General features: G+C 41.3%; 1 protein-coding gene across 1 annotated transcript; it reads right to left on the bottom strand.

The window, feature by feature from the left end:
- Nucleotides 1–396: 396 nt before the first annotated feature.
- WNT1 (Wnt family member 1) lies at nucleotides 397–8,490 on the bottom strand. The gene is made up of 4 exons (XM_068265194.1): nucleotides 8,390–8,490; nucleotides 3,587–3,846; nucleotides 2,584–2,849; nucleotides 397–888 (listed from the first exon to the last, which is right to left on the bottom strand). The coding sequence occupies exons 1-4, from the start codon at nucleotides 8,488–8,490 to the stop codon at nucleotides 397–399; spliced, it is 1,119 nt and encodes a 372-aa protein (XP_068121295.1).
- Between the last annotated feature and the right edge of the window lie 3,193 nt (nucleotides 8,491–11,683).

Raw genomic sequence — 11,683 nt, 5'->3', positions numbered from 1 at the left:
TATTATGTCATCAGCTTCTACTTATGAGTGTATTTGAGGTACCATGGTTTGGCATTAATAACTGCTATATTTAGGTACATGAGGTTAAAGCAGATAACTCAGTGCAATATTATCAGTGCTAGTTGAACTATCTTCTTATAAGTACAGTAACTGTAGTAAGTGTATTATACAGTTTGGTGTGGTGCCTGTTATATACACCATGAGGAGTTGCAATACTCAGTGTACAAAAACACAGTTATGAGTTTTGAGTGTTCTAGAGCAGCTTTCCTGATTTGGCAGCTTTTGTAAGTGTTGATGTTCCAGTGCTGAGTCCTGATTGGCAGTTACACCTTCACTACCTTAGCTGTGTAAAGAGACAAGGCCGTCCAATAGTGGAAAAGTGCATAAAGGCAAATGTCACAAGCACTCGTGAACCACTTGTGTGGTAGTGCAATTCAGGCAGGTGACATGACAGCACCAATGGAAGGTGCAATGACAGCGTTCAGTGACTTTTTCTGCCCGGCTTCTATAGCCACGCCCACAACACAAAAGTTCACAGCCATCAAGTCCTAAAGAAGTGTTGTTGCATATTCTCCCTGTTGTACCTGGAGTACCAGTCTTTTCACTCGGGCTGCAGAAATTTGGTGACTTCTCAAAATATACAAGATCTCTAACAGAAGGCATGGCATGAGTGGGGTTCTCTGGTTCCAGGTGTGGCACGTCACTTCGGGAACCCCCACGGTTGCTGCCATTATTACTGTACGTGACTTTCGAGGCACCATCAAAGCGATCCTTTAATGCATCACCGACTGCTCGGAAGGGGGGTAGACGCATCCAACAAGTTCGGAGAGAGCAGGATCCTGACATCCCATGACACTTGCATTCCTGTCGCATCTCTGACAGTACTGTCTGCAAGGCAATAACAAAGTACTTAGGGAATGTTCTAAAAAATCTGTTATATAAATTCACACAATAAAATTGCTAATTGCCAGCCATTTCACAAATTATAAATACTTCTAGGTGCATTTGTTAAAGTATACCTGACCCGATGGAAAGCTACGTAAGGTGAGCACAGAGGTATGTTTTTGCTGGATTCCCATACCTCTGTGTGTTGTCCGGTCCTCTCCTCATTGTTCCCTGTCTCTGTAATCACTCCTTTAAAAATGTGACCTTTGGCTATAGTTGAATCTTCAGACAGGAAGAGGCAGGTTTGCTGCCAGGTCCCCTCCCATTTTTCTTCCCCTCCCCATTCATTCAGTTTAAGTTATATGTTATAGATGCATTTCTTATTTACTTAACACTGCCCAGTGTACAGAAAATTGTAGATATCATTTCTAAAACCCACAAACTAGCTACCTTCTAAATTATTTATTTATTTTTAAGGTAAACGTACCCCTCTGTCCACACCCTGTTTATTCAGTGGTTGCCCAGCTTATTATGTGACACACCTCAGGTACAGCAGCGAGAATGTTTTTCTTCACAATGGAATCTGCTGTCAGATGTGGTTTATGTCAGAAGTCTCCAGTCCTAAGGTGGCCACTAATGATCCAATCTTTTTCATCCAATCTTACCAAATCTATGTAGTAGAAGGGTAAACTAAGTGAATATACTGAATGTATAACTTAGGCAGTTCCCTTATATTACATAGAAATGGTAAGATTGGATGAAAAAGGTTGGATCATTAGTGGCCACCTCTACAGCTAAACGCACAGTGAAGGCTATTAACGGTTCATTTTGCTTTCATACAAATACCTTTTCTTTGGTACTCCCCTGAAAAGTGTACTTTACCATCCATGAATACTATTATGAATCCTTTTAGGTATAGTACATTAAAGTTAGGTTAACGTAAAGAGGAACTTTAATCAAGGATTGAACTTCATTCCAATCAGTAGCCGATACCACCTGTCCCATGAGAAATGTTTTTCCTTTTCTCAAATATAGCATCATGGGGCTCTGAGTGGCTGATATTGTGGTGAAACCCCTCCAACAGTTTGATGTCATGACCATGACAGTACCTACCTGTGAACCTAGTTGCATTGTGGGAAATAACGGCTGATTCCAACTTCCAACCTAGTAATATCTCTCTGTGCATAGAACTCTCAGAAACAATCATTCCGCAAACATCATTTGCCAGCACTAAGATGTCACCAACTGTGATAAATTTCATTATGTAAATCAGGGAGAGGAAAGATGTTACAGTGGGCAAACACTAACTAAATAATCTATAAATGAATATTGTAAGAAATAAAAAAAGCAATTTTATTCATCACATTATTTTCACTACAATTCCTCTTTAAGTTATGGAGAACCAGATCCAGCAGGATTCTGTGTTGTGGATGTCTTAGCTTATTTTCAAACAGCAATATGAAGGAGAAGTAGAGCCTTACTATACAATGAATAGAGCAGAATGCAATACATTACATGCAATGCATTATGGTCTACGCATCGTACATGTAATCCTGCTTAACGCAGTTAATGCATGCACCCCATTGAACCATCAGTTAGAGACATGCAAGAGTTGCATAAGTATGTTTACACACAAGACTGTAATGAAATGATGTTATTAGGCCAGGTATTGCTAGTGACATCATCACTGGTACTTACCATTCTGCCTGCCTGATTGTTGTGTAAGTTCACCAGATACTTCAGGTCTCTCCCTCTTTCACTCGAGTCAACAAATTCTTTCCCAATGAACCTTCCAAATTCAATATTGTCACTACATCCGCCCCAGTGCCAGTCCGGTCCCCCAGGGCCTCTGCGGCGGTAGTCACATGAGCAGGACTCAATGGAGCCCTCGGAACAGGAGCGGGCCACAGAATGGGTCACTCCGGCACTAGTGATAGCAAACACGAAGGCTGTTTCTCTGCAGCCTAAAATGGAAAGAGGTCTATGTTATTAAAGGCATCATTCATTACAACATGTAACATTAACACTGGGTGAGATGTTTCAACTGAGCTTCACTTCATTCTGAATCTGGACAATTCAAATAATGATAATAAAAAAATAACACAGAATTGTTTTGAGATTCAATGTCATGTCTGGCATCTGTTTGGTGAACTGCTATAAATGAATATTTTACAACCCTTGTAGTAATTAACTCCACCCCCCATGTGGCTTTTCGTGTTTGCTGCTTCCCACTACTGTGCTTATATCTGGTTTAGATGGAGCCTGATCTAGGGGTCCAATGAACTCCTTAACAGTCCACTATATCAATAACAAGCATGCAGCTAATCTTGCCAGATTTGACAAAAAAAATCAGAAACACCTGATCTGCTGCATGCTTGTTCAGGATCTATGGCTAAACATATTAGAGACACAGGACTGCCAGGTAACTGGTATTGTTTAAAAGGAAATAAACATGGCAGCCTCCATATACCTCTCACTTCAGTTGTCCTTTAAAAGATCCTTTAGCAATTGACAATTTGAATTCCTCTTTCCTATTTAGACTAAATGATCACTCAACATTCACTTAACTTGCTGTTAGAATGCAACAATGTTTGAATCAATCTAAAATAACATTTACTGTAAAAAGTGATTTGGCTTTATAATAAACAAACCATGTTTTCTACAGTATTTTCCTGCTGGTAGAGTTCCCTGTATTCCTTACCTCGATTGATGATCTTTCCAAACACCTGATTTCCAGGCCCTGTGGGACAGTTCCACCGCCGGTTCCTGAACTGCCACTTGCATTCTCTAATGGCGCTGAGAAGCCCACGGGTGATGCTTTGGAGTATGCCTGGATTTTGACGGATGAGACGTCTCTGTCTGCGACTCAGCAGCTGAAGACTTGGATCCAGCAACAGAGGAACTGGGCCCATTTCTGAACCAGGGAGAACGTTTCCTGAGGAGGCCACATTCACTATACCCCTGTAAGAGGAGATTCAGGTGAGGATTATTCATGCCTATCATTATTATTATCTGAAACAGTACTTAAATATGTAGTCATGCTTACTACATGTATATCAGCATAGCTAAAACATCCTCTGAACTATATCCTTGCTATAGTTGGTGAGTTATGATTCCATTCTTCTTGTTTTGAGGGAAATAATGTTGCAACTGTGAAAATATAACATGTGTAGGAGATTATGATGTGTATTATGAAATGTTTCCTAAAGTTATGCACTTCCCACAAAGAATGTACACTTTGCAGGTAGCCTTGCGTTTGCACTGCTGGAGTAATTTGTGACTTGGCCACATGATCATGATGACCTGCATACAGAGATGGATTAAGATGCAATGGAGCCCTAGGCAAGGTAGTACATTTGGTGGCCACTTGTGGTCCTTTTAGTAAGCTGAAGTGGAGAGAGGTCAAAGAAGATGGCAGGTAGGCCTCTTGACATGCACTAGGCCTCAAGAACCTGCCTACAGGGACGTAGCAATAGGGGTTGCCGAGGTAGCAACCGCATCGGGGCCCTTGGGCCAGAGGGGCCCCAAAGGGCCCTCCCTCAACCACAGTATTAGCTTTGTATTGGTCCTGTGCTCATAATAATCACTTCTATAGATACTTTGAATAGTGGTAATCATTAACACACTGTTCCCCATACCCTTCTTGCAACTCTGACACTGTAGTTGTCTTTGGCAGGTTTTGGTGCGCCGTATCAGTTGTTATGTATAGAATGCTTGGGGGCTCCCATTGTAAAACTTGCATTGGGGCCCACAGCTCCTTAGCTACGCCACTGCCTAGGTTGCCTGGTGGCTGATCCTGCTCTGCCTGCATATGTGGATTTGTACAATACAACTATTGCAGATACTTGGGAGGCTTTGCTATTACAATTAGTCACCTGAAGCTTCTTACATTTGCATGAAAAGAAAAATGTTTTGTTTTGAAAGTTGGGGTATTGTAACAATTAATGTACAGTAAAGCAGAACGTTATAAGTTACATCTTATCTGCATGATCTGTTGTCTCAGGACTTTCTGTGGACTTGGATCTGCTACATGACATGTAAATCCTTATATTTTACAGTAGAGGTTACATTACTTCCATTACATTTCAATGGGAATATACAGGCAGAAGGAATGTGCTGAGTTACAGTATATTCATCTGAATAATGTGTAGGAACATTTCTGAAAACTCAGGACAGTTTGTGTCTACACATAAATAGCACAGTTATGGTTGGAGAGTCCTACTCTGTAATCAGCAAGCTATTAAATATATCACCTCTTGTGTGTTTACTTTGTGGGAAACACAAGCCTGCTCCTGTGTGCACACGGATGTGTAAGTCAGAGTGTTGGGTTTCCATGGCTGTGGTCAGATATACATCACTGGAGGGGGGGCTTGTCAGGGAAATGGCCATTATGATTTCACATGATTAACAGTATGGTTGTTTCTTGGTACAAATGAATGCAACAAATCATGTGAGAGCAATGTTACTGGAATAGACTCAGACTGTATAGCTCTGGTAGATGCTGACAAAAGTATAATCAGTGTAGAATTCTATTTGTGGATAGGGAAAATCATGATTTTGCAGTAAAATGTTTTGCTTGGCTAGTAGGTTAAAGTGAATCTTTACTGATAGATTATGAAAACTACCATCCCTTATCTGGTTGTGGATTGCCTGGATATTACCCTGATCTCTTGGCTTTACCAGTATGTCACACACCTGCTACAAGCATGCAGCTAATGTAAGGGCACTGGGTCAGACTCAGCAGCACGGAGAGCTCATAGCACCTGATCTGCATACACATTTTGGGTTAGTGACTCACAGACTATTATGGCTAGATCACACTGAGTGCTTTGGTAGTGTTTTTTTCACTATATAGGAAAGCGATTTAGGAGTGTTTGCGTTTTGTGATTCTATAACACTGAAATGCAATCGCTCCAAAATCACTCCAAAAATGCTGCATGCACCATCAGGAAATAATCACTAATCACTGGCGACGCTACAGTGTGAACATTACCATTGACTTGCATTAACAGCAGTATTTTGCTGATCGCCAGTGATAAGCAAATCGGTGAAAATCGCCCAGTGTGAACTAGCCCTGACATACACAGAATCAGCACACAGATAAGGATACAGCATGTTTTAGATCAAGTCTATCAATGCTACAGCTTTCACAGCCTGTCAGTTGCTACAGGTTATTATACACCAGTATGACATCTCAGTAATCATGCAGGAAGCTCCAGAGTCAATTTTACTGCTCTTATGATATGTTCTATTGGATAAATACTATGGAGCATCCATCTATGGAGGTTTGACGGTGGAAAGTCACTGACAAGAGGAGGTCTGATAAAATAACACACCAGGTTACAGGTGCTGTACCTGCACTATACTTGCTCTGTGGGAATGTACATATTAACACACTAATAGATTTGAAGCTATTTATAGGAGCATTGTATTGTGCAGGTTCACTAATACAGTATATGAATTCTGTACTGGTATTGTCAATGCATTGGGTAGAGATGCTGAGATGCTGTAATGTAACATTGTAGGTTGATTATTGACAATGGATGTTCTGAGTCCTTTTATATTGCAGCCTTATAGTAAGTACAACAGGTTTCATTTACTCAGTAATGTAGGGCCCTTATTGACTATGGCAGTATAAACTCATTGAGTTATCATGTATGACAATCAGGATACAGAAAAAAAACAATCCTCAGGTTCCCTTTTGGGGATCAGACATTTAAATTGCACACTAAAGTATGTAATACAGTTATGTATTAATTTGTAGTGATATGGATTAAATATACTGTACTATATTGCATTGGCTGTATAATATAAGGGGCACCGATGAAGTGAATAGAGGGTAACTGCACTGCAATGTGTAAATTACAATACAACAATGACTGTATATTGAATGCTGTTTTATAGTCATATAGTATACCTTGCCTCAATGTATTTCAAATGTATGAAGTTCAGAAAAACTACCCAATTAGTATAGAACAATGTGCAATATTATTGTGATAATAGAAGGAGCAACACTATTTCTGTGAAACGTAAGCTATATGTCAGTCATTTGGAATAAGATATATGTTGTTACATGATACATGTTACATTGGAGCCGTTACATGAATATAGGGCTCATATTAGTGGGCATGAAAATGAAACAATACAAAAAGCAATGGTGATGTGCAAAGCACTGTTACCATAGCTACCAGTCAGATTTCAGATTACTAATTCTTCATTTGGCAAAGATTAATTTTGATTGGCTGTTGTAGGTTTCTGCACTTTATGGCTCATTGTCAAGTCAGATGTGGTTTGATGAGGCGTGGATGTACATTCGTTTTTTTTGTTAGCAAAAAAAGCTTACTACTCTTAATAATAGAGGATATAGTTAACGTTCATATTTATACTGTCTCAGAGCCAGATAATCGACAATCAAGTCAAGTGCCTAGGGCCTGGTGGCTTTGCAGGGGTCTGGCTGCAATGTCATCTCATCTCCTGCCCTCTCCTCACCAACGTGCCAGCTGGTAAGCAGGGGAAGCGAAAGCAGCGACCTTGCCTAGAGCCTTATCTCACCATATCTGTCTCTGCAGAGTAAACTATAATACTGAACATTCTGGTTCCATGCACTCCATAACTGTGTGTAAGTGCCTCTCTTCAATGAATAAAATAATCTGCATTCTTTTACTGACAGAGTGAAGTCAGGTGTATGGTCATATAGCATTCCAATAAAATGTGGGAATACTACAAGAGGGACTGTATTACAGTAGAATTTCAGTTGTAGTGAGGTCAGTAAGCGAGCACCTATTCAGTAAGGAGTCATCGGGCAAGATCCCCTACCAATTCTACTGCCTACTGAGGGTGCTATTGTGGCTCCCTTGCAAGTGCTCAGAGTCTGACAGGAGAAAAGCACTATACAAATACTGAAATAATTGTCATCTTTTATCTGCTAACAGGATAAATACATTAAGCAGAATATATTGTATGGCAGGAAACACACCTATAATCAACTGAGTCATAAAATAGAGCAACCAACTAACTTTAACTAACACTGTGGTGACATGAACTCTATATTCTGTTTTTCTCACATGAATAAATGTTACAGATTCAATAACTCATCATATATTATTTGCATGCCCTTTTTCAAGGATTGAAATGGTTGTCTGTGAATACTTATTACATACATCTTACTGCCAGGCCAAGGGCTGTACAACAATTCATATCAGAAGTAATTAAGGGTAAATTATGCAGTTATTTTGTATTTATATGGCGCCAACATCTTACGTAGCGCTGTACATAGCAACTTAGCAGGGTACATAATCTTAACTGTGATCTGTAAGTATTTTCACAGCTACATTTTGCTTCTATAGCATATAATTTGCTATTTCAAAACATTTAGTTAATTAAAAATGCAAATTGTTGTGTTGTCTCATCCAAGAAAGCATAAAACACATTGATCTGCTGATAACAGGTGCAGTCACAGGTTAGTCTTACAAGCATCCTGTAGCATCAGTCACATTTCACTCACCACCACTTGCCACTGTTATTCACAGCCATGGTATTGGACAACGAGGAGAAAGCCAGAATCCACAGAGTCTTGAGGCCAACCAGGAATGTGAGGATCCTCATGTCTACAGGCAGACAGCAGGTGCGTTCTGCAGGAGGGATGCAAGTCACCGTTCGTGGCCTTTGCTCATGTCACATCCACCTGTGAATAGCTGTCAGTGCACAGTAACTGCAGACAGATGAGGGTCAACAGACTCTCTGAAGTATGTATTTCTAAATGGTCAGACTAGCTATGCTGCTGCTGCTGCCACTTGTTCGATCCTGTACAGTCTGGGAGGTGAATCCTCTTGGATTCGGTGGTACCCAAGAAGATGTAGTAGAAAGTTGAAGAGTTGAAGACAAGATCCCAGGCAGCAATGAATAAGTAGTCCTCAGCTTATACTAACAATGAGGACCTGGGGACATACTCTGCTCCTACTGAGTGGGTGACACAGCGGTCAGGAGCTGTCTTTCCATCAGAGAAGGCCAAAGAGAAAGAAGGTGGAGAGAGAGATTAATACCCTTAATGGCCATAGAGACCAGCTCAGTCATTGTACAATTCCTCCCCAATCCTTCTCTGCATGACAGCCACTAAATCCAGCGCAGAGGGGGCAATCCTCCCACCCCCACATCTTCAGATTTTACTTCTTCAACTATGTTGAAAAAAAAAAAATTCAGAGCCAGGGGAAGCCTTTTTTTGTGTTCATCCAAAAACTCAACAATACAGTCTAATGTATGTTCTCGTATGGGTTGGAGAAAGTGTAATAGTTCAGAGTCCCCTGAGAGCCTGACCAGGGGAAGCGGAGGGCAAAGCAGGGGCCCGGGTGGCTCCTGTGTCTATGTTTATTGACAGACACCAGGTTCTGTCCAGTGTGTGCTGTGTGCAGGTCTTATTATTTGTCCAGATCCCACACAGTCTTTTCTCGCCTCTCCCCTTCCAGGAATATCCTATCACACTGACATTAGAGGCTGCTGCACCAAGAGGCTACTCTGGGAGTTCAGCATCTCTGAGGTTTTCTCTAGTGGCTTTTTCCCTTTCAGATATTTTTTTTAACTTTTGCTTTTTGGCAGCTGCTTTACAAACGTCATTCTGGTTTATGCTGCTGTTACCAATGTGTTGTATCCGCTTCTTACCCAGACTGGGTCTCGCTTTGCTGTCTTGTGCATGAACTTCACGTAATTCTAAATCCCACTAACCACAATTAACATATACAAACACCGAACATTTATATTTTTAGAATTCTTTGTGAATAGTAGATGTAAAATAAAGTATAATCGGTAATGCGAGTGGTAAAAGCTGTTTTGTTCAGAAAAATCTGTCTCACTGAAAATGTTAAACCTACTTTAAAACTGTATATATACAGTTAAAACATCTGTAAGTTTGAAAACTCCACACCTCCAAGATATTGTATGATGCTGCGTTGTGGAGCAGCCCACACAGAGATAAGAGTTCAACTGTACTGCAGGTTTTGTAGCTAATAGAATAACGCAGTATATCAGCTCCTGTTTAGTCAAAATAGGCCAGATTTATTGCGCGCACTTTTCTTCGGCACCTGATGACTGGATGCAGTGCCCCTGACTGTTCTACATCCCTTGATAGAAAAAAATTGAACATGCACCACAATAAATTTCAGTAACAATATATCGCTAGGTGTGCAGAGGGCAAGATATAGCAACTATGATCAAAAAGAGGAGAAAGTTGTTCGCACCATACTAGACAAATCAATTTATATAGAATGTAATCAAAACACCTTTATTAAACATCAAAAAATAAAACCATATAAAAACAACAACAGGGATCTGGGGTCCACTAATATAACCATATAATTACAATCAAATTGGGATACAGTATTTATAATTAGAGATGGCCCGAACGGTTCGCCCGCGAACCTATTTGCGCAAACTTCGGTGGTTCGCGTTCGCAAACGAATGCAAACTTTATGGTTTGACCCACACCCTATACTACATCATTAGGGTCAATTTTGACCCTAAAAATCACAGTCAGCAGGCACAGGGTAGCCAATCAGGCTACACTCCCTCCTGGAGCCCCACCCCCCTTATAAAAAGCAGGCACCATCAGCCATTTCACTCACTCGTGTGGCTGCAGTAATTAGAGAAGGGAGAGGTGCTGCAGAGACATTGGGGAAAGCTTAGTTAGGCTACAGTTAGGCTTGTTAGGTTGTTCTTTCTTGCTGATACTTATTGCTAAAAAGAACTCCTCATCCTCAACAGCTCTTTTGAGAGCTAATGTTGTTCTTGTGATCTATTTTTTTTGTGTGTCCCACAGACATTTGTGTTGCATATACAGCCCTGTCAGTCAGTTGCAGCTGCTGGTGGGACCTTGGCGCTTTGGTAATTCCTACTGTGCCACTGCCAGGCCCAGCACATTCAGTGACTACCTGTGTGTGTGACAGCTGCACATTTGTAATACCCATTACTGCATATACCTACCTGTTGTTCAGTGCAGGCCTGCCCGAAGACTAAGTCAGTCCCCACACACAGCATCTCTGCCTGCACGCCGTGTGACTGCCTGCCCTAAGACTAAGTTGGTCCCCACACAGCATTTCTGCCTGCAGGCCGCTTGACTGCCTTCTCCGCCACCACCAACAGGGTCCAGGACCTTAGGCGGATTTCTGAATTTTTAAGGCCGCTGCTAATAATTTTTCTGGTGCGTGTACATGCCTACCTAATTTTTCTGGCTGCACTGCAGCTGCAACAACAAAACAAAAGGCATGTACATGTGTCAATTCCCCTTTTTGATCGTTTCCTTGCCGCAGTGAAGGGGCTTGCGTAACAAAAATGAAGCAATGACCGACAGTGATATGAGTGTCTCGGGAGGGGGGGCACACCCAAGATAATAAGGTCATTGCTTCATTGTGGACAGACCAAATTTGATCAGCTGGACAGTCACTGTTGTTCTATCATTGAGCCTCCAAAGCCCGGCGACCATATGGGCTTGAAAACTGCCATGGCCTGCACTCTCGCCATGGTGCGCACCAATCCAGCACTGCTGTCACTACACAAACAGCTGTTTGCGGTGCGTTACACTCATCTATGCAAAAACTCAGATGTTAGTCCCATTGAAACATCTTTTCCATCACTTTTCTGGCCAGCATACTGTAAGTGTTTCTAGTTTTCAAAGTTCGCCTTCCCATTGAAGTCTATTGCAGTTCTCGAAAGTTCGCACGAACCGAACTTTTGCGGAAGTTCGTGTTCGAGGTTCGCTAACCAAAAATCGGAAGTTCGAGCCATCTCTATTAGTGAGTCCAGCGCTGTC

Source organism: Hyperolius riggenbachi, chromosome 2, assembly GCF_040937935.1.
Source record: "Hyperolius riggenbachi isolate aHypRig1 chromosome 2, aHypRig1.pri, whole genome shotgun sequence".
Classification (NCBI taxonomy): Eukaryota; Metazoa; Chordata; class Amphibia; order Anura; family Hyperoliidae; genus Hyperolius; species Hyperolius riggenbachi.
Note: the sequence above shows the minus strand (reverse complement) of the source record. Positions and strands in the feature narration are given on the sequence as shown.

Bases quoted from the DNA above. Each gene is read 5' to 3' on its own strand.
- WNT1 (XM_068265194.1), bottom strand. From the start codon at position 8,490: ATGAGGATCCTCACATTCCTGGTTGGCCTCAAGACTCTGTGGATTCTG. The intron at 3,847-8,389 runs GTGAGTGAAATG...CTCCTCTTACAG, and splicing joins AATAACAGTGGCAAGTGGTG to GGGTATAGTGAATGTGGCCT. The intron at 2,850-3,586 runs GTAAGGAATACA...TTTCCATTTTAG, and splicing joins TGGAAAGATCATCAATCGAG to GCTGCAGAGAAACAGCCTTC.